The sequence below is a fragment of the Leucopleurus acutus genome (genome assembly GCF_964270905.1).
Source record: "Leucopleurus acutus genome assembly, chromosome: 14".
Taxonomy (NCBI): domain Eukaryota; kingdom Metazoa; phylum Chordata; class Mammalia; order Artiodactyla; family Delphinidae; genus Leucopleurus; species Leucopleurus acutus.
In genome coordinates, this window is record NC_139156.1 from 64,116,714 (window position 1) to 64,141,855 (window position 25,142).

Below are 25,142 nucleotides of genomic sequence, written 5' to 3' on the forward strand. Positions count from 1 at the left end.
TGGATCAGCATTCACTGGGGGAAAGTATTAGAGATAGTGGCAGTAGCAGGTTTGAATGTCCTGTTACCCATCACATTCTGGGTCATCACAGAGGGATCTTGCAGGGCAAGACTGCAGACTTAGGGTAGAGACATTGGCCCTTAGGTTGTGAGGTTTTTTGCTTATTGGTTTGTTTTAAAAATTACTTTTGATTTTTTTAATAGTCTTATTTTTTAGAGCAGTTTTCATTTCACAGCAAAATGAGCAGAAGGTACAGAGATTTCCCATATAGCCCCTGCTCCCACATACACCCAGCATCCCCCACTATCAACAACCCACACCAGAGTGGTCCATTTGTTATAACAGATGAACCTACACTGATACATCTTTATCCCCTGAAGTCCATAGTTTACATTAGAGTTTGCTCTCAGTGTTGTACATTATACGAATTTTGACAAATACGTAATTGTCATGTATTCACCATTGTAGTATCATATAGGAGAGTTTCACTGCCCTAAAAATCCTCTGTGCTCCACCTATTCATCCCTCCCTCTCCCCTAATCTCTGGCAACCACTGATCCTTGTCTCCATAGTTTTGCTTTCAACTCAATAACTTTTCACCCTAAGAAACTAGAAAAAGAAGAGCAAAATAAATCCAAAACAAGGAGAAGTAAGGAAGTAAAGGCTAAAGTGGAAATAAATGAAATAGACAATAGAAAAGCAATAGAGCAAACCAATGAAATCCAAGCAAGCTAGATTGAGAAGAAGAAGAAGAAGAAGAAAAAGAGGGAGAAGAAGAAGAGGAAGAAGATGAAGAAGGAGAGGAGAGGAGAAGGGGGAGGGGGGAGAGGAGGGGGAAGAGGAAGAAGAATCGAATTACTAGAATCAGAAATGGGATGTAACTACCAACCTTTCAGAAATAAAAAGCATTATAAATAAATATTATGAATATTATGAAAAAATGAATGGCTTTTTTTTGTTTTAAAAATAGGGCTGATGGGGCTTCCCTAGTGGTGCAGTGGTTGAGAGTCTGCCTGCTAATGCAGGGGACACGGGTTCGAGCCCGTGGTCTGGGAGGATCCCACATGCCGCGGAGCAACTGGGCCCGTGAGCCACAACTGGACCCGTGAGCCTGCGCGTCTGGAGCCTGTGCTCCGCAGCAAGAGAGGCCACAATAGTGAGAGGCCCGCACACCGCGATGAAGAGTGGCTTCCGCTTGCCGCAACTGGAGAAAGCCCTCGCACAGAAGCGAAGACCCAACACAGCCGAAAATAAAAAAATTACAGCAAATCAATAACAGAATTCCATGTAGATATTAAAAAAAAAAATAGGGCTGATTGTTGTATAAAAGGATTGAACAGTGCAGAGTATTGTAAGATAATATAGGAAAAATTATAAATGTGAAGAATGAAGCCAATGTATCACTTAAATAAATATTTTCCAAGTGAAACTAATATGGAAATACCCATAATTGAAATTTCCTAACCCAATGATCTATTTTTAAACAATGGAAGTAGGTCACAGGGAAGAAACACAGCAGGGGCAAAATATATAGATCTCCTGCCCCATCTTCAATAAGAGATTTGAATAATCCAAGCTATTTAAATTACTTTTATTAGTTAAATTACTGTTGTAAGAGTGATTGGCAAATATCTAGAGGTGAGATAAGAACTGCTTTTCTCTGGGTACCCTGACCTAATTTCTGTTAAAAATAATTGGAATAGTCTTAAGTAATTTAGAAGTTTGATAGGTACAGGGAAGTATCATTTAGCATGTTTGTTTTAAATTTTTTCTTTCTATATTTTAAATTCTTAAAGTCTGTTTGGAATTTACAGTGTTTGGGGCACATAATGACATGAAAGTTATGTTTAAAAGCTTGAATTGGACAATATGTTATTATTTCATTGCAAACTTGAAAAATATAATTTCAATCTGATTCTACTGTTTAATGTTGCCTTTCACTGGTATGTTGCTTTAAGAGCACCCATCCCCCTTTCCTGTTTGAGCCACTGTGTCCTGTCAGTCATCCTGAAATACACTAGGGTGCTTGTCAGGCTGTTTGCTTACAAATGCATCATAAGCCAAATTGTGAGCCATAATAGTGGCACTGAATTTCTAAACACAAGAACTTGCTTAGACAGTTGGTTTAGTATCTGTATATGGGCAATACTCTGTCCTGCAGTAGGTGAGTGAAGTGTCAAACTTTTTAAAATCAAACTTTGCTATAAGGCAAATCCTAATTATAGATTATGTGTTACTTGGCTAGATAACTTTGGGGGAAATTAAAGGACATTATTTCTATAAAATGGGATGAATAGAAACTACTATGTTGTGCATTTATTACTTTTATAACTAATTTTCCTTTTAACAACACTAAACTCTAAATTACTTTATGAAAGTTCCAATTTTATATATACTTTTCCAAGTAGATTAGCAGGCATTTCAGTTTTAAATAAAAATGTGATTCTCTTACATACTTTTTCTTTCACGTCAATTGAGGCAGACTCAGTTGAGCAGAGGCTCAGTTCTGGTATTTGAAGTATTTATTAGTGGCTTTAAAAATAGCGCTGAAACAAATTCTTGTGTGCCAATGCCCAAGCTATAGTAGTTTTATATCAAAGCACTTAAAAATTCCTTCTCTGTAGCTGAGCTATTACTATTCGAGTAACTGTATACAAGACACTGGAAGCTTTACATTCTTTAGACACAAAAGTTATGCAGCAAGCAGGTTCTTTGTGCAAACAATTTAATTTCTATTATGGGCCTCTAAACTTAAATTGTGCTTGGATACTTTTCCTGTATTTTTCTGTATGCAGCCTTAATATTTTTAAAAAGAGAATTAATAAAACCAAAAAACAGGAACTTGTGATTTTGATACTTGTATGTTTAATATGGTAGAGAATAGTTAAGAGGCTGCAAGGAGTTAAAGTTTTAAGGCTTTATCTAGGGTAAATGAGAAGAGATTGCTTTTGCAGATATATGGAATGATTATTTATTTATTCCTTACCTTGTTCTAGAAAGGATTTAAGGTGACTTACAAGGCTATGTGAAATTCAAAAAAGGATAAAAGTGGAGTGAAAGTAGAAAGAAAAATATGTATGAGATATAAAACAGAGCCAGGAATAAGGCTGAGCTGCAGCAGTTCTTGACTGTGGTTTTATGACACTGGTGTATGATGGATTGATGGGAGACAAAATATAGGGTTATATATAGAAATCTTGTGGGGGAATTTCATGCAAACTAGCTATCTCCCTTACCAAGGGTGGCAGTCCCGAGTGGGAGAGGTATGTTGGACAGTGAATATTAAATATACTTTAAATGTCACTCGTGTTTTAGTGGGAAAAAAAGTGGAGAACTGCTGCCCTTTTAACCCACATGCTGATTTATATAGGCATAAGTGTGGCTTTAAGTTTTCTAGGAGCAGAATAAAATTTGGTCTGTTACTAAATTCAGAAGAATGATTAAAGAGGCATAGTTTTTTGGAAACAAGAAGTTATTTAAATAAGGTCATATATCTACACATTAGAACAGACATGATCAAGCCCATGTTTAGAATATATCTGGCAATTTTGTATGAATCTATGAATCTAGTCCTGGTATTTTAAAATTTTTCTGAATAGGTTATTTGCTACTTTCCTTCCTTTCACTCAATTTGGTTATAAATTTAATTTGAATTTCAACTTCTGTTCGATCACAATTAACTGGATCAATCTAACTTGGAAAAAAGTTGTTGGGTAGGAGGAAGGAATTCAGAGGCAGGACTTCTTAATGTACTTTGATCTTCAAATACTCAAAAACCAACTACTGTGTTGAAGACGCTGGACTCGGTGTCGCACACCCTGCTAAACCTGGCTTGTATAAGTGAACAAAGTTAGAAACTCACTGGTTTCACCCAACAGTATTGAAAAGGGACAAAAGTGTAGCAGTTAAAGTTTTGCTAAGGATCTTCAGTGATATTTTCAGGTATTAAATTAACATGATGAGTCAGGGCCAATCATTTGGCTCCGATTTTTTAAATATTCTGTTGTTAACAATAAAATCAATAAGAAATGATTATCTTTTAAAAAAAGCACTACAAAAACAAAGCAGATACTCAAAGGTTTTATTTTTGTAGTTTTGTAAACACATATGCAGGTTGACTTAGAGTTCTTGCCAGAAGAAATTATCAGTCGGATAGATAACACATCAGCTGCATGGGATGAGATTGTGGATAACCTGGACACACATATCTGAAACCTGGGAAGCAGATATTCTTTAGAAGCTAAGTAGGATTTAGGCACCAAATAAACTGAGTGATGTACCAGAGTGGTCAAGGACGCTTAAGAAAAACAAATTAGCTTTCGAAAGCATTAGTTCAGAGATCCTAGTGAGAGATCCATTCAAAGAGCTTATAGAGCCAATGGATATCAGTAGAAATCTGTAATTATATAGTAAATGAAGTAATCGAGAAATATTTTTTGTGTCACTGGGGTAAGAGATAAACAGAAAAGAGTTTTTAAAAGTCAGATTTATTAAGGAAAAATTTATATGCATTAAATTCACTCTTTATAAATTTACAGTTTGATGAGTTCTGACAGTTATACACAATCATATAATCACCACCTTAAACAAATAGAACATTTCTATTTGAGTCAATCCAAAGTTTCCTTGTGCCATCTGCAGTTATCTTCTCCCTTAACCCTCTGTCACTGACAACTACTGATCTGTTTCCTGTCCCTATATTTTTGCCCTTTCAAGAATGTCATATAAGTGGCATCATGCAGTGTGTAATTTTGTCTGAATCTATCAGTTAGCATAATGCTTTCGTGAGATATTCATGTTGATGCCTGTATCTATTGTTCATTTTTTTCTTGCATAACATGTGACAGTATGATGGTATCATAAATTGTTTATTTACCTGTTGATGGAAATTTGAGTTGTTTTCAGTTTCTGACTCTTGTGAATAAGGCCCCCATAAACATTTGCATATAGGTCTCTAGGTGGACATATACTTTCATTTCTCTTGGGTAAATGTCTAAGGAGTGGAATTGCTAGGTCGTAGGCTGGGTGCATGTTTAACTTTATAAGAAATTTCCGAGCTGTTTTATAAAGTGGCTGTACCAGTTTTCATTTTCACTAGCAAATGTGTGAGATATCCATTTGCTTCTCGTCTTTGCTAGCTCTAGTATTGGCAGTCTTTTTAATTTTAGCCATTACAGTAGGTGTGTAGCAGTATGTATTGTGACCTTAATTTGCGTTTCTCTAGTGACTTATGATGTGCATTTTTCATGCGCTTATATGTCATCTTCTTGGTGAAGTGTCTTTTCAAATATTTTGCCCATTTAAAAAACTGAATTTTTTAAAAAAGATTTTGATTTTTAAGTATTATTTATATTTTCTGGTTACAAGTCCTTTTTCATATATGGGTTTTAAAAATGCTTCATCCCATCCTTCAGCTGTGGTTTGACATTTCACTTTCTTTTCTTTTCTTTTGTTTTAAATATTTATTTGGCTGCATGGGGTCTTAGTTGAGGGATCTTCGTTGTGGCATGTGGGACCTTTCATTGCGGAGTGCGGGCTCTTCCTTGCAGCGCATGGGCTCCTCTGTAGTTGTGGCGCGCGGGCTCAGTTGACCCGCGGCATGTGGGATCTTAGTTCCCCAACCAGGGATCGAACCCGCATCCCCTGCATTGGAAGGTTGATTCTTAACCACTGGACCACCAGGGAAGTCCCTGCCATTTCATTTTCTTAACATTGTCTTTCAGAGAGCAGCAATGTTAAATTTTGTTGAAGCAGTTTATTGATTTTTTTTTCTTTTATGGATCATGCTTTGGATGTATCTGAGAAACCTTTGCCTAACCCAAGGTAACAAAACTTTTCTCCTATGTTTTCACTGAGAAATTTAATAGCTTTAGATCTTATCTTTAGCACTATGATCCATTTCAAGTAAATGTTTGTATATGGTGTGAGGAAAGGGTCAAGGTTCCTGTTTTATGAGTGGCTGTTCAATGATTTCAGCACCGTTTGTTGAAAAGACTACCTTTTTTCCATTGAGTTACCTTGACACCTTTATTGAAAATCAATTGTCCATTTAATATTATGTCTAATACACGAGTCTGGGTTATCTCACTTTTGGTAATGTTGAAATTGATCACTGCATTCATGCTCTGTAAGCCTGATTCTCATAGTTCCCTATTAATCAGTCAGTTAATGATTTTAGCCTTCATATTGGTAATTATTGTATAGCCTATTATTTTTTAAGGGGTTGTAAATGGTGACTTTATCATTCTATAATTCTTTATTAGTTTTATCAGTTGGGATCATGCTATAAAGAACTCTTCTCTTACTATTTCATTAGTCAAAAGTATAGTTCATACCAGAAAATCAGGAAAATATTGATTATTTCCCATTGTTTATCAATTTTCAGAAAAAGAGGATGGTGTTCTAGCAACTTTGGAAGGTGACCAATGAGTTTTTTTTTTTTTTGAATTTTTATATGTGGGACATATTTCAGAATACTGTAATTTTTTATTCTTTTGATGCTCAAATTTCCCCATTTTTGGCCATTGAGAACCCCTTTAAATTGTTTACTAAGCATTTTGACAAAACCCAAGTGAGCCTTGATTTCTAGCACAAGAAGATGTTCTAGGCTCATTTTGTACATTTCCTGCACTAGATCTTCAATCAGCCTTTCCACCGAGGAGCCTAAGTCTTTTTAGTGGAAAATAGTATTTAGGGAACATAATCTGTGCACCAGGTTGCCATTGTTGCCCAATAAAAATATTTTTTTTTGTGAACATAGCTAGGAAATAGATTGTTTTTTAGGAAGGGAAAAATATATAATCAGATCATACTGATATTTCCAACTCAAAATAAGATTATAGGGCTTAATTTAAAATTTTTGATTTTATATTTGTATATTTTTTCTTATATATTTATTTATATCGAAGTATAGTTGACTTACAGTATTATATTAGTTTCAGGTGTACAACATAGTGATTAAAAAATTTTTTAAAAAATATTTATTTATTTATTTATTTATTTATTTGGCTGTGCCAAGTCTTCGTTGCTGCACGCAGGATCTTCATTGTGGCATGCAGGGTCTTTAGTTGCAACATGCAGGATCTTTAGTTGCGGCGTGCAAACTCTTAGTTGTGGCATGTGGGATCTAGTTCCCTTACCAGGGATCAAACCCAGGCCCCCTGTACTGGGAGCATGCAGTGTTAGCCACTGGACCACCAGGGAAGTCCCTCAGATTTTTTATAGATTATACTCCATTTGTAGTTATTATGAAATATTGGCTATATTCCCTGTGCTGTACAATATATCTTGTAGCCCATTTATTTTATACCTAGTAGTTTGTAGCTCTTAATTTCCCATCCCTATCTTGCCCTTCCCCTGGTAACCACTAGTTTGTTCTCTGTATCTGTGGGTCTCTTTCTTTTTTGTTATAGTCACTAATTTGTTTTAATTTTTTGATTCCACATGTAAATGATAACATATAATATTTGTCCTTCTCTGTCTGACTTATTTCACTAAGCATAGTGCCCTCTAAGTCCATCCATGTTGTTGCAAATGGCAAAATTTCATTCTTTTTTATGGCTGAGTAGTATTCCATTGTATTTATATACCACATCTTCTTTATCCATTCATCTGTCGATGGACACCTAGGTTGCTTCCATACCTTGCAATTGTAAATAATTCTGCTATGAACTTTGGGGTACATGTATCCTTTTCGTTTTCTTTGGATATATACCCAGGAGTGGAATTGCTGGATCATACGGTAGTTTTATTTTTAGTGTTTTGAGGAAATTCCATACTGTTTCCCACAGTGGCTGCACCAGTTTTACATTCCCATCAACAGTGTACAAAGGTTCCCTTTCTCTACATCCTCGCCAACATTTGTTATTTTTGTTCTTTTTGATGGTAGCCATTCTGACAGGTGTTGGGTGATATCTCACTGTAGTCTTAATTTGCATTTCTCGGGTGATTAGTGATGTTGAGCATCTTTCATGTGCCTGTTGGCCATATGTATCTCCTTTTTCTCTTATGCTGGAAATCTTATTTCCTAATAGTATGAATATAATTATTTATTTGCTCTAGCCTAATGTGTGTGTATACACATGTATGTATACATATATAATAAGAATATATATATCACACATATATAATAAGAATACTAAGTGTAGTTTAAAATTACTTTGACATTCTTTTTGTCCTGGAGGATATCCCTCTAGGATTAGAGTAAAAATACTGTTTGTTTGTTTTTTAACTTAAAAAATTTTTTTAAAAACTTTATTTTTTATTGAAGTATAGTTGTGTACAATATTATATAAGTTTCAGGTGGTTCATAATTTTTGTAATTCACAGTTTTTAAAGGTTATACTCCATTTATAGTTATAAAATATTGCCTTTATTCCCCATGTTGTACAATATATCCTTAAAGCTTATTTAAAAAATACTGTGTTTTGAAGTTCCTTGAAATTATTTCTGAGTGTTTATGAAGCTAATGTGAAATATAGTTAAGGTTTTTTTTTTTTGTTTACTTCTGATTTTTCAGGATTGATTTATGAGTTAATTGCTTTTTACTTACGTAAAACATTTACGTGGCTCCAACATCAAAACTCTAAAACTAGGTATATTCAGAGAAGTCTAGCATTCATCTCTGTCTCCTCTGCTCTGTTCTTTCCCTCGTCCTGAGGACAACAATTTTAATTTGTTTTCGGTTTATCCTTCAGGTGTTTTGGTTTTTTTTCTGGTTGTTATTCTTGTTGTTTTACTCAGCCATAAAAAGAGACGAAATTGAATTATTTGTAGTGAGGTTGATGGACCTAGAGTCTGTCATACAGAGTGAAGTAAGTCAGAAAGAGGAAAACAAATACCGTATGCTAACGCATATATATGGAATCTAAAAAAAAAAATGGTACTGATGAACCTAGTTGCAGGGCAGGAATAAATACGCAGACGTAGAGAATGGACTTGAGGACATGGCTGGGGGAGGGGGAAGATGGGGTGAAGTGAGAGTAGCATCTACATATATACACTACCAAATGTAAAATAGATAGCTAGTGGGAAGCAGCAGCAGGGAGATCAGCTCGGTGCTTTGCGATGACCTAGAGGGGTGGGATAGGGAGGGTGGGAGGGAGGGGATATGGGGATATACGTATGCATATGGCTGATTCACTTTGTTGTACAACAGAAACTAACACAGTATTGTGAAGCAATTATGCTCCAATAAAGATGAATTAAAAAAAAAAGAAAGTATAAGCAAGAATGCAAGCCTTTTTGCAGTCACAGCTTTCTTGTGTAAAGGTAGTATAACTTCTCTGTTTCCTTCATTAATCCTTATTCATATACATTTTTTGGTTCTTCTCCTTTCTTCTTTTTCTCTCTCTCTCTCTCTCTTTTTTTTTGGCACTTTTTATGTAGTGTTCCCATTACTGATATTTGTGTACCACCAGATATTTACTGAACAGTGTAGGGAGGATCAGGCTTGGGTGGGAGTGAGTTGAGGTTGTTGGCAATTTTTACTTTCTTACCAAAGTTGTTATTTTTTTGCTCCTAGGAACATTTTCCTTTCATTGTTTGGTGCTCCAAAACTCAGTGTGCTTCATGGTAAAGTCCTATAAGTCACAGACTGTTAGCATTGTGAGCTGATGATTTAACATCCCTTCTTTCCTTGACTCTACTTGACCTCTAGCAGTTCCCCTGGCTACGTGGGCTTAGTCACAGACAGAAATGGCATGTCATCGTGCTAATCCTGACTTCTCACTTTTGTGATTCTACAGTATCAAACTGGGTCTTTCAAATAGGGATATCCCCTTTGATTACCGGACCTATCCATGCCCTACATCTTAATTCTCTAATCAAAGGACGCTTGGACAGGAATTTCAGGGTCGTGGCACTTTTAGAGAAAATTATTTCCTGTTGAGGTGTGTATAGACTTTCACTTTCCTTTTTAAAAAAATAGTCAAGATTTCATTTTATTTCTTTATTCGTAATTTGGGGCAATGCCAAGTTTCCTTGAAGGTGGAGGAAATTTTGATTTTGAGTTTTTCTGTATTCCATTAGTTTTGATGGAAGTAAGTGACATAAACATGTATTTATTCTACCATATTTTATAATAAATCCTAGGAGATGATGGTGATTCTCTTAGAGTTCTGTATAGTATACAGAGTAAAGCATTGCTTACTTCTACCATGAGTGTGTATGTGCTTGTGTGTGTATGTGTGGATCTGGGGGCTCTGAAGCTCAGGTGAGAGGTCTGGACTGTTGAATCAGAGGCTGTAAGTTGAACTGAAACTCTTGGATGAGATTGTTCTGAAAGAACAATATAGTGTGGAGCAGAGACTAGCATGTAAGGGATGGATCCTGGGGTTTAGACCCCTAGTTAACAGGAGTTAGTAGATAAGGAGGATCTAGTAAAAGATACTGGGAAAGAATGGCAGAAGGGTAGAAAGCGGTATTTTGAAGCCAGAGGAGAAAGTCTTTTGTTTACTATAGAAAGAATACTTAGCATGTGGGATGAGAAATGGTTAAATAGGGTTAATAGGTATATAGCTAGAGTTCCTGGAGAAAATTTTGAAAACTAGTGGTAAAATATTGAATTTGGACGGTTAGATTGAAGATTCTGGCAGATTTAAAACCTCTCTTCAGAGAATATGGAAGAATGGAAAACCAGGAGTCAGAGAAGCAGCTGAAGTTCTCAAAACAGTTATATACTATTGGTTTCCCCCAGTATATTAATAGATTTGTAGAAAAATGAATGTAGTGTTTTCAAAGACTTAGGTTTTATTTTCGCTATTATGATAAGCAGGCTCTTATTTATTTCTAGGTAATCAGAGAACAAAGAAGAAATGGGAATTTTTTTGCTTCAAATTGAGGTTGACAAGAATTCTACTTCTTTCACTATTTTCTGTTTTGTTCTCTGCTTTTCAAAAATACCAGACCTTAGGAGAATTCACATATATTTGAGCTGTCTTATAATATTATGGAGTGGAACTGACCCATAGGCCCACTGGACTTGCAGCAACAAAAGCTACTGTCACTTTCAAGGTGTATATGAAGGGCATGTTACTTCTGCCCTGGTTGCTTAAACTTGATGCTTATAGCTGAAGGTTATTCTTGTTGTGGGTGATTCAATGAAAGCTTCTCTGAGCTTTCACACACTAGATTATCTTCTTCTTAGACTTCAATTGGACTAATTTAGTTGTTTGGCTTTTTAAATAACAGGTAGGTAACATTTATGCTGGGCTTATATGAGATAGGATCTCAGTTCTGGTATAATTTTATATGGTACATAATGTCCTTAAATTGAAAGGCATTGCTACACAGAATAACCATGGGGCATTTTTGTCCTTTCTTCATACCTGCAATTTTGAAAATGTGTGCCATTGTGAAAGGCAGGGTGAGCTTTTAGTGTGAACTGGCATTTCATAAAATAACATAAAAGGTGTGTTATCAGAAGAGGGGTAATAAGGTCATCTTATAAAATTCTTATATACAATGTTACTTTTCAGTTAAATCAGAAATTGAATTACAACGTTTTGCTTTATTTTGGAGGGCCGTTAGACTTGACCAGCCATTCACTACAAGAAGGATATAAGACCTAAATATAAGTAGAATCTGATGTTTTCCTTTGTTTTATTTCATATTATTTAAGTCAGTCTTTTGGATTTTTTGTTTGTTTTCTGACTTTTTTTGCAGCTGTCATTTAGGTTGTGTGTGGGGAAACAAGTTTTATTTTGGTTACTATGAACAGAGGAAGCAAACGTTTTAATTTAATTTGAGTCTTCTCATAAAGAATCTATAAAACTCATAATTTTGGGGGGAGGAGCTCAATTTGATTATTTTTCAAAAAACATCAGTAAGATGACTATCCAAAAGTTGTTAAAAAGAACTTCAAATGCTTCCAAGAAGTTTTTGAAAGTTTGAATTTCACATGCTAAAGATATTTACTTTTTATTATGAAATGTAACTTTTTTTATCATATTGAAACCCAGAATTCTTGGAAGTTAAGGAAATAAAAAGTTCAGAGTCTTGGGGATCTGGACATGTAGTGCATTTAACAACTGTAGCCCTAACTTTAGTGCATACCTTTTATGTATCACTCTGGAATTACTTTCAAAGGGCTCAAGATCCTTTATGAGGCCGTTATGCATTAGGAATTTTTTTTTAAAGAGTATTTAGGCATGTTGCATTTCTAATTAATGCACATGTAGGAAATATGCCTTAGATTTTGAAGTCAAGAGATCCAATGAAATGAGTCACCAGAGGGAAGCTCTGTTTTAAGCCCTTTAGTTATGGGAACTAAGAGTCAAAGCATTCTTGCATTCTTGAATAATAATTACAAGCTTTATAGATGAAAGCGATATGTTTAACCTAAATGTAGACAAGTAGATTCTGCTTTCCTGTTGAAAAGGGGGTAATAATATCAACTAATATTTGTTCAGCCCTTAGTAGGTGTCTGAAGCATGGGTCAAGTTATGACTTTTATATGGATTTTTAATTTTAATCTTCAAGATCCTTTTGAAGAGGGTACTCTTATTATTCTCATTTTACAGATGATATAATTGATGTTTAGGCAGGTTTACTAGATTGTCTAAAGTCACCAGTGAGCGAGGAACACAGCCTAGATTCTCACCCAGGCAGTCCAACTTCAAAGCCAGTGCTCTTAATTACTGAGATCCAATGGTGATGAAATGTAGGAGAATTTAGGAATCTTTATAAAGCAGACAATGGGAGTAGGGGAGCAGCAGTTTGTCTCACACTGGCTGCTGCATATTGCCCTGCTGAGGGGCTGAGAGGAGGTGAAATCTAGCCCTCCCTCTGCTGGACAAACTGGGGGCCTTCCTGCTAATACCTACTGGGCTATGTTTACCCTTTTTCTAACTGGTCTGTCAGAAGAGCCATATTTTACTAGTTCAATCAAAGGCAAATTTTTAAAAAATTAATTAATTAGGCTATGCTGGGTCTTAGTTGCGGCACACGGGATCTTTAGTTGCGGCACATGGGATCTTTAGTTGTGGCATGTGAACTCTTATTGTGTCATGAGAACTCTTATTGTGGCATGTAGGATCTAGTTCCCTGACCAGGGGTTGCTGCATTGGGAGTGCAGAGTCTTAGCCACTGGACCACCAGGGAAGTCCCTCAAAAACATCAAAACTCTAAAGGTTAATCTTAATTCTATAAACCTCAAAGGTTAATCTTAATTCTATAAACCTCTGAGTACCACTGCCTATATTTCTGCTGACTCACAGTAGTCCTTTCACTCTGACCTGTCTCTTCCTGTTTACTTCCTCCTTGGTTGTCTCATTCCATCCACCTTTATGTTGACAACTCTGAAATTTGTATTTTCATCCCAGACTTCTCTCCCAAACTCTGCTCTCATATATCCAACTGCCTACTTAACATCTTCGCTTGGATGTCTAACATGCATCTCAAATTTATCATGTCCCAAACTGGGCTCTTCATCTTCCTGTTCCTTCTCTGCAACAATCTCTACCTCAGTTACTGGCCACTCCATCCTTTCAGTTGCTTCAGACAAAAAACTTAAAGATATCTTGCGTTCTTTTTATCCTGTGTTCAATATGTCAGGAATTCCTATTGGCTCACAATATATCTACAATCTGACCACTTCTGTACACTTCTGCTGCCACCACCCAGGTCATCAATATGAATTTTGTTGTGTTTTTGAGTATTTAAATTGTTTATATACTTATTTATTTTCTCATGAATGTAATGTTGAATGATCACAAAAATAATTTTAATAAAACAGTAAAGAAATATACATATACTCTTGCATGGAAACCTATAAACTTAAGGAAAAAATAATAACAGAGAGCATTTGAATGAGGGGAAAAAAGAGAGGAAAAGAGAAGTAATTTTGTTATAAAAGCTTGGAAGTCTTCTCCTAAAAGTGGAAGAACTGATGACTTTTTACCCTACCTCTGTGTCAACTGCATGTCTTAGAAGATTGAGGAAACAATGAAAGAGCAAATCTGACCAAAAAAAGAAAGAACTTGGTGATATGGAGTTCTAGAAAGTTTGGGCAGGCTGATCCTTAACATTTGTAGTGAGCAGATTGAAAGTATAAAATGGAGGCCTGCATACCATACTTACATATGTAAAAGCTACAAGTCAAGCTAACAAGCTACTAAAGTAGGTTCTATCCTCCTATCTTTCTACCTTGAGAAATATACCTTCCAAATGACCTGGAAGGATAGATCTGTATTTAGAATTCTTGTACTCTTTGAAATTTCTTGTTAGAATGAGGTGGTGGATGGGGAGCTCACCCCTGACCTTGATGGTCAGCTTCCTTTTCTTTCCTCTTGTGGCTCTGTCTTGCACTTGAGAGGCCTTGGGTACATGCAAGTGGACAGCCCAGCTTGCATGTCCAAGCTCCATACATACTCATCAGCAAACAGCTGCCTCTTGGCTACCTCTCAGGTATAAGGATGGGAATGTTGTAATTCACTCTTGGAAGGATGGATTGCAGGAAGAGGCTGGCATAGGTACTGGAAGTAGGCTTGGGCTGATTGAGCAGAGAGTTGGGGGTACTGGATATCCTGAGTGTGTCAGAAAGGGTACATATGGGTTCTGGGAGGACACATCACCTTGGTCTCATGTACTCTTCCAAAGCATGATTGAATGTGTGTCCCCCATGACCTCTCAGAGTTAACTGCATTTAAAAATGAAATTCTTGTTAACTAAATGAATTTAAAATTGCTGTAAGCTCAATTTAAAGCAAGGAATAAAGTGGAGTAAAGAAAATTCAGGCATTATGGACAAAGACAACTTGGGGAGACGGGAAGGATCCACATGGGTACTTTGTTCTGCCTTAAGGACTATCCCTAGAGACCTCTATTACTGCTGTCAAGAGATTTGTTTTCCTCCCTTTGATTCTGAAAACTGGGATTTTAATCTAGTCTGCCTGTCTCCAAACCTGTACCTTTCCTACTTTATGAAGTCTCTATTGGATAGAAGTTGAAAAGTGGCAGCTTTCAACTCAACATAAGGAAGAACTTTATAAAAGTAATCACTGGCATCTAATGGTATAGTGAGCATCTCATTTCTATTCATCCAAGCCCAGTACATTGTTGAAATGAAGGACGCTGTAGGAGGTGTCCTTGAATTGTTTGGGAGGTAGTTTCTAACTCTTAAAATTTTGTGGATTATAAAATGCAAACGCCTTGGGGTATAATATCCACACCCTAGTAGAATTTTTGTTTTGGATTCACATTGTGTTATTGCTACAAGAGGTCTAACAATTTGTCGGACTTTGACCTTGCTTTGACTTCATTTGCAAAATTCTACAGTTTTCTGTCTATTATTACCTTGATCTCCAAATCAATTTCCTGAGTTGACTAGAAAATGTTTTGATACTATACACAAAGTGATTAATATGTATTAGTGTTTTTAATAGTATAGTCAATTCTGGAGTATATAGTTGTATTTAAATGCTTTAAATTATTAGATTTGTCATAATTGTTTCCTTTGAAACTTTCAGCATAATTATCTTTGTTTTTAATATCAAACTTTGCTGAAGACACATGAAAGAATTATAAATATTATGAGTATATTTGATTATAAGCATATTTGAAATTCACTATTTTGACTATGTACAAATTTCTTTGGTAAGTCACTGGGAACAGTCTTTGGCAGATTCCTATTATTCTCAAGAATACTTCACATATCCATTTTTGCAGTAAGAGAATCATGGAGTGTAGCCATGTGGCATATATTGAGTTGGCCAAAAAGTGCCTTTGGTTTTTAAGTAAAAATAAAAACACGTTTTTCATTTTCACCAAGAACTTTATTGAACAACGTATTCACCCTTTTGTTCTACTACCTTCTGCCATTTTTTAGGCAACTTCATAATTCCGTCTTCCCAAAACTTTTAATCTTTTTGAGCAAAGAACTGTTCCAGGTGCCTTTTATAATCTTCCAGGGAATTGAAATTTTTTCCATTAAGAGAATTTTGTAAAGACTGAAATAAATGGAAATCTGAAGGTGCAATGTCTGGTGAATACAGCAGATGAATCAGAACTTCCCAGCCAAGCTGTAACAGTTTTTGCCTTGTCGTCAAAGAAGCATGCAGTCTTGCGTTATCCTGATGGAAGATTATGAGCTTTCTGTTGACTAATTCTGGATGCTTTTCATCATGTGCTGTTTTCTGTTGGTCTACTTGGAAGCAGTACTTGTTGGAATTAATTGTTTGGTTTTCCAGAAGGAGCTCATAATAGAAGACTACCTTCCAATCCCACCATATACACAACATCACCTTCTTTGGATGAAGACCAGCCTTTAGTGTGGTTGGTGGTGGTTCATTTCGCTTGCTCCACAATCTCTTCCATTCCACATTATTGTACAGTATCCACTTTTTCATTACTGGTCACAATTTCTTTAAAAAACGGAACATTTTCATTACGTTTAAGTAGAGAATTGCATGAGGAAAAATGGTCAAGAAGGTTTTTTTCACTTAACTTATGTGGAACCCAAACATCAAAGCAATGAACATAACCAAGCTGGTGCAAATGATTTTCAGCGCTTGATTTGGATACTTTGAGTATATCGGCTGTCTCCCACGTGGTATAACATTGATTGTTCTCAGTTAATGTCTCTATTTTATCGCTGTCAACTTCAACTGGTCTGCCCGGCCGTGGAGCATCATACAGCAAGAAATCTGCAGCACGAAACCTCACAAACCACTTCTGACATGTTTGATCATTCACAGCACCTTCTCCATACACTGCGCAAATCTTTTTTTTTGCATTTCGGTTGTTTTTTTACTTTTCTTGAAATAATAAAGCATAACATGCTGAAAATGTTGCCTTTTTTCTTCCATCTTCAATATTAAAATGGCTACACAAAAATTCACCAATTTTGATGTCTTTTTTTAAATGCACGCTGATACGACAGCTGTCACATACAATCTAACAAAATTGTTTTGAATGAAGTTAAAGACAACTAAGTGCTACTAGAGCCATCTTATGGAAAAAACCGAACAAACCTTTTGGCCAGCCCAATATTTGGAGAGCAGTAAGACTTCTAGGTTCTATAGTATTTGTCTCTATTTAAAAAAATTGTTATTACTAATCTAAGAATTAGATTACATTAAGATAAGATCCAATAAGGAAGAGTTTTTGTTATAGGGTGGTTCTGTTTGTGCATCTCTCTCTGCACATGTATCAGATATATGGTGTGGAAAGGCCTTGGTGAAGCACTGATCTTTTCAGTTACATGTACACAAAGACATCATTATTATCTTTGGTTATATACAGTAACAATTTATGAATCCAGGGGAAGGGTCCAGTGAGTGGGAGAGGTTGAAGAGCAAAGATATGCTTACTTTATGGAACTAGACCAGTGGGAGTTGAGAAGGGGTTGGAGGAGAATGGGGGTAGACGCTCAGGGGAAGAAGTTGGGAGGGAACATGGGCCCCACCCTGAGATTCTGATTTCCCTTAGAAGTTGGAGGCATAGGTATAGGAAAAAGAACAATCATCTTTCCTAGAATCACTGAGAGTGAGAGGAGTCTTAAAAGGACTGATTCTGGATAAAAGAGACACCATGAAAATGTGTCCTCATTCATTCATTCATTCTTTCACTCATTCATCTATCCATCCATAGTCCATTCATAGAATCAACCAGTCAACTAAAAACAAAACAATTATCTGCCCTTATATCTAAAATAATAAATAGAGAAACTAAAGTAAAAGTAATGCATTCTAATTCTTTTTTTGTTTTAGTTTCAATGAGTATCGTAGGGAATATCAAGATATTTTCTAGGGGCAGATTCTTATGTTCTCTTAGCCTGCAAGTATAGGAAACTTTGAAAGAAAATAGGTAACAGTTAAATGGAAAGTTTTGTGCATTGGTAGTAACACACATTCCTGTAGACTCTAAGTTTATTTTTAATAGGCTAAGTTATATATAGGATGGATGTGTTTCTTACTGTTTATCTCCGTGATCCTTCAGTAAATACTTGCTGGGTGATTATTGACTGTGAACAAGTTAATACAAATCTGTGGGCTTAGTGATTTGGGTAATAGTCTTCACGGTGGATGTGTTACTTTGGATATGTTATGAAATTCCACATATGGTCATTTGATATATATATGTATTCTTATGCAAAAATCTCACTGCATCGACTTTTAAGATTAATGTTCATGTCTTAAAGAATGGCTTGCAATTTTTTTCTTATTTTGTCTTGCTCAAATATCAGTGCCTTCTCAGATTTGTCATTTTATAATAACGATACCAATTTATATTAGTTTTTTTTCTGTACAGGAAAGTAAATTGCCCCAAACTTTCTTCTCCAAATCAAAACCCTCAAACAATTCCCCAGACAAATAGAGACATAGCACCTGTAGAGACGTAGCACCTGTCTTCCAAATTCCTACCTGATTCCTCATCTGAGTTGTCATTAACAATAGGCAAAATATGGGCAATGGCTGTCTCAGTGCTATGAGTTCATGGAAGTCAAAGCACTTGCTTACTGTAAGATATGTCTCACCAACTCAGCCATTCTTTTTCACTTAAGACTCCTGATCAAATGCAAAGTCACCTTGGCTGGTTATTATTTCAGTCATGAACATACTAGCGTAGATTAATTTGTCAGAGGACCTAAGCCCAGAAGCATGACCTCAGAGAACAGTTGGGGAATATCTTGTTTCTCTGTAGGTGGATTTGGCACCCTGGTCCTCTGAGGGCTACAACTGATAGTAGGAGGAGGTGCTTGAATACTAATCTCACGTACACTATGATTTTCATTAGTGCTTTCCTTTAGAAAGTATTTTTCTTTATTAATAAGTGTCTTTTTGTTTTTGTGCCCAGGCAGTCATGTCAGCTGAAACACCAATCACACTGAATGTCAATCCTCAGGATCTGCAGGTCCAGACATTCACCGTAGAGAAGCTGCTGGAGCCTCTCATAATCCAGGTATTAATACCATGGAAATTACAACATGTAGTAACTGAAAAAGAACTAAAAAACATAGGAAAAATAGATAATGAACTAAGGAAAGATTTGATTTTTTGTAGAATGAATATGTTATCTAAAATTGTCCTTCAAAATGTTTTTAAAGTGTACAAAAGTATGTATTTAGTAATAGTAATGATAAAATTCTGAAAGTTCCTCCCCAGATTCTCTTTTAAAAGCAACAGAAGTAATAATATGCGTATGAAATTTTCAAAGTAACTTTATGTAAATTATCTTGTTTGATAGTCATGAAAACTGAGTGAGGCAGGCAGCATGATTAAAACCATCCTTGTTACATAGATGAGGAAACAGCCTAGAGAATTTCAGTAATTTGCCCCAAAGCACATGGTGGCTCATTTGTCAAATAGGAAATTATTTTTGAAATACCAAAATGTATGAGAAAAGCAGATATTTAAGGCATTCTGTGATAAAGTCTTTCATAAAGTAAATAATTCCTTGATAATATGCATAATGATTCTCTGACTTATTTATTATGTAAGCCCAGAGTTTATTCATTGGCTTTTCTTAAAGCAGAGCTTGAAGAAACTTATACTATAATATAGATTTAAATTTCTTGTTTTTAACCCAAAATTTGCGAGGAAACCCCCCTTTAGGCCACCTTACGTCATACGTCCTAAGACAAATTGTCCCTTTTTCTAAGGCCTTGAAGTACTCAAGGGTTTCTTAAGTGAGAATCAATAGTGACCTTACCTCTAATAATTTAAAAATCTGCTTGTATTCTTTGTGAGGTGGATGGTGGGGAGGGGAGTAGCTCTGAGAATAGGCTTTGTACACTTTTTTACTTAGCACAGTCGATATCTCCTACTGGAAAGACAATTCAAAACAAGTGCCTCACTGATGATAGCTTAGTCATGAACTTTGGCATCTAAAAGGCACTAATATCTGGTATGAAATTGATATTAGATGATTCTGAGACTCCACTGAAGTCCCTATCTTAGCCACCCACAGAATGGTCTCATGTTAAAAAGAAACAAACAAACATGTTCATTGTTTTTCTAATAGAGTTCAATAAAAAAATAGGAAAAGCAAAACAAAACAAAACAAAAACCCAATGAAAAACCAGAAAATAAAAAAATACAATTTTAACAGTAAGAGGTAAACATTAATATTGTGATGCATGTACTTCCAGTACAGTAAAATAATGGATGATTTTTGTTATCTTCTTAGTACTTTATAATATTAAAGAATGTAGATATATCTTAAATATATAAAGCATATATATATGTACAAGGTGGAGATGGTACTGTATATATAGCTTTTATCTCATTATAGCTTTTATCTCATTCTTCTATTTAAAATGATATTTTAATAATTTCCTCATTCTTTGTAAGAATGAGATTTAACAAAACTGCTGTTTAATTATCCTTTATATGGCTGCACCATAGTTTTTTAAAGTAGCCTCTCGTTTTTGGACATTTAGGTTGTTTCAGTTTTTTACCATTATAAATAATGCTCTTCTGAACATCTTCGTACATAAATTTTTGTCATCCGTTCAAATTGTTTCCTTAGAATTAGTTACTAAATGTAAAAGTAAGTGGCCAAGATAAGAGAATTCTTATGCTTTTTCATATATGTTACCAAGTGTTTTGGAGAAGGTTTTTTTTGTTTTGTTTTAATTAAATTTTTTTTCTTATTACTCATTATTCATCCATTTTATACACATCAGTGTATACATGTCAATCCCAATCTCCCAATTCATCACACCACACCCCTTGCCGCTATCCCGCCTTGGTGTCCATGTGTTTTTTCTCTACTTCTGTGTCTCAATTTCTGCTCTGAAAACCGGTTCATCTGTACCATTTTCTAGGTTCCACATATATGCATTAATATACGGTATTTGTTTTTGTCTTTCTGACTGTATGACAGTCTCTAGATGCATCCACGTCTCTACAAATGACTCAATTTTGTTCCTTTTTATGGCTGAGTAATATTCCATTGTATATATGTACCACATCTTCTTTATCCATTCGTCTGTCGATGGGCATTTAGGTTGCTTCCATGACCTGGCTATTGTAAATAGTGCTGCAATGAACATTGCGGTACATGACTCTTTTTAAATTATGGTTTTCTCAGGGTATATGCCCAGTAGTGGGATTGCTGGATCATATGGTAATTCTATTTTTAGTTCTTTAAGGAACCTCCATACCATTCTCCATAGTGGCTGTATCAATTTACATTCTCACCAACAGTGCAAGAGGGTTCCCTATTCTCCACACCCTCTCCAGCATTTGTTGTTTGTAGATTTTCTCATGATGCCCATTCTGACTGGTGTGAGATGATAGCTCATTGTAGTTTTGATTTGCATTTCTCTAATGATTAATGATGTTGAGCATTCTTTCATGTGTTTGTTGGCAGTCTGTATGGCTTCTTTGGAGAAATGTGTATTTAGGTCTTCTGCCCATTTTTGGATTAGGTTGTTTGTTTTTTTAATATTGAGCTGCATGAGCTGTTTATATATTTTGGAGATTAACCCTTTGTCCGATGATTCATTTGCAAATATTTTCTCCCATTCTGAGGGTTTTCTTTTCGTCTTGTTTATGGTTTCCTTTGCTGTGCAAAAGCTTTGAAGTTTCATTAGGTCCCCTTTGTTTATTTTTGTTTTTATTTCTATTATTCTAGGAGGTGGATCAAAAAAGATCTTGCTGTGATTTATGTCAGAGTGTTCTGCCTACGTTTTCCTCTAAGAGTTTTATAGTGTCCAGTCTCACATTTAGGTCTCTAATCCATTTTGTTTATTTTTGTGTATGGTGTTAGGGAGTGTTCTAATTTCATTCTTTTACATGTACCTGTCCAGTTTCCCCAGCACCACTTACTGAAGAGACTATCTTTTCTCCATTGTATATCCTTGCCTCCTTTGTCATAGATTAGTTGACCATATGTGTGTGGGTTTATCTCTGGGCTTTCTATCCTGTTCCATTGATCTATATTTCTGTTTTTGTGCCAGTACTATATTTTCTTGATTACTGTTGCTTTGTAGTAGAGTCTGAAGACAGGGAGTCTGATTCCTCCAGTGATGTTTTTTTCTCTCCAGACTGCTTTGGTTATTCGGGGTCTTTTGTGTCTCCATACAAATTTTAAGATTTTTTTGTTCTAGTTTCATAAAAAGTGCCATTGGTAATTTGATAGGGATTGCATTGAATCTGTAGATTGCTTTGGGTAGTATAGTCATTTTCACAATATTGATTCTTCCAATCCAAGAACATGGTATATCTCTCCATCTGTTGGTATCATCTTTAATTTCTTTCATCAGTGTCTTATAGTTTTATGCATGCAGGTCTTTTGTCTCCCTAGGTAGGTTTATTCCTAGGTATTTTACTCTTTTTGTTGCAATGGTAAGTGGCAGTGTTTCCTTAATTTCTCTTTCAGATTTTTCATCATCAGTGTATAGGAATGCAAGAGATTTCTGTGCATTAATTTTGTATACTGCAACTTTACCAAATTCATTGATTAGCTCTAGTAGTTTTCTGGTGGCATCTTTAGGATTCTGTATGTATAGTATCATGTCATCTGTAAACAGTGACAGTTTTACTTCTTCTTTTCCAATTTGTATTCCTTTTATTTCTTTTTCTTCTCTGATTGCCGTGCCTAGGGCTTCCAAAACTATGTTGAATAATAGTGGTGAGAATGGACATCCTTGTCTTGTTCCTGATCTTAGAGGAAATGCTTTCAGTTTTTCACCATTGAGAATGATGTTTGCTGTGGGTTTGTCATATATGGCCTTTATTATGTTGAAGTAGTTTCCCTCTATGCCCACTTTCTGGAGAGTTTTTATCATAAATCGGTGTTGAATTTTGTCAAAAGCTTTTTCTGCATCTATTGAGATGATCATATGTTTTTTCTTCTTCAATTTGTTAATATGGTGTATCACATTGATTGATTTGCATATATTGAAGAATCCTTGCATCTCTGGGATAAATCCCACTTGATCATGGTGTATGATCCTTTTAATGTGTTGTTGGATTCTGTTTGCTAGTATTTTGTTGAGAATTTTTGCACCTATATTCATCAGTGATATTGGTCTGTAATTTTCTTTTATTGTACTATCTTTGTCTGGTTTTGGTATCAGGGTGATGGTGGCCTCATAGAATGAGTTTGGGGTTTTCCTTCCTCTGCAATTTTTTGGAAGAGTTTGGAGAAGGTATTAAACGAGTTCTCACAATTTATTTCAGATTTTGTTCCAGTGCAATTACTGGGGGTGGGGTGGGAAATGACCTTCATTTTGGAGATGGCTGGTAAAGGCAAGTACATTAATGCCACTGCATAACCCTTATTTGTACTATAACTATGGAACATTAGAGCTGGACTTAAGACTTGTTAATCACAAAGGCTGCTGACATATTTCTTAGGAACAGAGAAAGTATCATTATGGAGAAACTACTTTTTATATTCTAAATGAAATCAATAGGTATTTTGCTTTATTCAAGTACCTTGATACAGCAGTCAATAGAGAGTGTTCTCGGTAAATTCACATTAAAGAGTATGCTGTTCACAATATAGGTGTATTTTTCTGGCATGTTTAAAAACTATTTAATCTATAAACATTTATTGAATCCACCTAGAAAATTAGAAGGGTGAAAATTACCTGAAGGGTGAAGATAACCTTGATTAGAAGAAATTTAACTCTTTTGAAAAGTGTGATTATGCTAATTTTAGAGGGCTTTTAATGTGATGCCTGGATTCAGACTTTTCATGATCTGCAAGTAAATGAGTCAGGGGAAGAGAAATTAGTACTTATTGTATGCCAGATAGTTCTCAGTTACATGAAAGTGTAAGTGCTAATTTTATCTTCAAGGAAGTTTGGTATACTACTTCACCAATATCTCAGAAGAAAAGTTTCTAGATCTTAGTAATACTCAAGTAAAATGAAATTAAAAATGTAAATAATTTATAGAATATTTGCTATGTTCAGGAACTATCTCATAAAGGAGACTTTTTGTACATCAAAATTATTTGCATACACTCTTGATTTTCATTATAATGGGTTTCTCCTTATAAAAAAACAGCACATTTCAAAGTTATTAATTTAAAATAACTAACCTTTTTGGATTTGATGCATAACCTTCTTGTATCCGTCACTTTGATCCTGTATTACCTATTAATACAAGTAAAAAATTCCATTAAATTATATTAAAGGTTTTTTTCCTAGAATAGCATCATACTAAATATCTCATCATATTCCTTTTTTTCAGAGAGTGTTTAATTTGAAATAGTTACATGGTTTATTTTAAGCATGTCATATAGTCTTTGATTATAGTGGAAAACATTCCAAAAGAAGTCAATGATCTTTCAGTTCATAATGCCACCAGATAATATTATCAGTTTAGTAACCCCATTAAAAATTTTTCACCTTTCATCATTATTTATCTTCATGTTATATTCCTTTGCTTTCAAGGTTTCACAGAAATTACTTACCATCTCTGTATATAACTCAAAGTCAAAACTATGTTTTAATTTTTGGAGTAATTAGTCATAGATACTGTTATGTCACTCTGACTTCTAAATTCATTTATTCATAAATCTTTATTCTGCTCTTTTTATAGTTACCAGAGTCTTCCCCACCAAACTTGATTTATCTTTAATCTATTTTTTTTTTCTCTTGGGGACAGGTAAATCACTAGGTCATTTTGCAGGGATGTTCAGCCTGGGATATATTTCAATCATTCACTTTCATTTTCTGTGTGTGATAACTTACACAGTTGCATCCTTCTGTAATAAATTCCTCCAATGGATCAGAAATAATTTTTTTCTCAGCAATTACATTTTTATGATTGCAACTGTAGGCATCTGTACTTTATCACTTTCAAGATCCAAGTTTGGCAATGCACTGCAGAAAGTCTATTTATGCAGAATTGCAATGAAAAGAATTTACATCTCTATGTTGTATACTCTCTGAAGGAGATATAAACTGCTTAAATCATGCTACAGTCATTACATAATGGAACTGTCTATAATCTTATTTGCCACAAAATATAATTTGCTATGTGTCAGATTCATGTCGAATGTGAGCTAGAAGAATTAATTTAAAATACTTTAAGATAAGAACAATAACAAGCTCCTTATAATGTTATCTCCTATGAGATAGAAGATCTTTTTTGGGGCAAAGGTTCAAATATATTTTCTGATGTAAATATATCCCATGTTTTCAAGTGGTGAATATAGAGTTAGATCAATAGTAATAAACAT

General features: G+C 35.1%; 1 protein-coding gene across 1 annotated transcript in view; it reads left to right on the forward strand.

The window, feature by feature from the left end:
- Positions 1 to 25,142, forward strand: part of CTNNA3 (catenin alpha 3) — a 1,620,647-nt gene that overhangs the window by 26,116 nt on the left and 1,569,389 nt on the right. The window contains exon 2 of the mRNA XM_082854158.1: positions 18,795 to 18,899. Within this exon, the coding sequence (XP_082710284.1) occupies positions 18,801 to 18,899 (99 nt within the window). The 5' untranslated portion in view covers positions 18,795 to 18,800. The remainder of the gene's footprint in view (positions 1 to 18,794; positions 18,900 to 25,142) is intronic.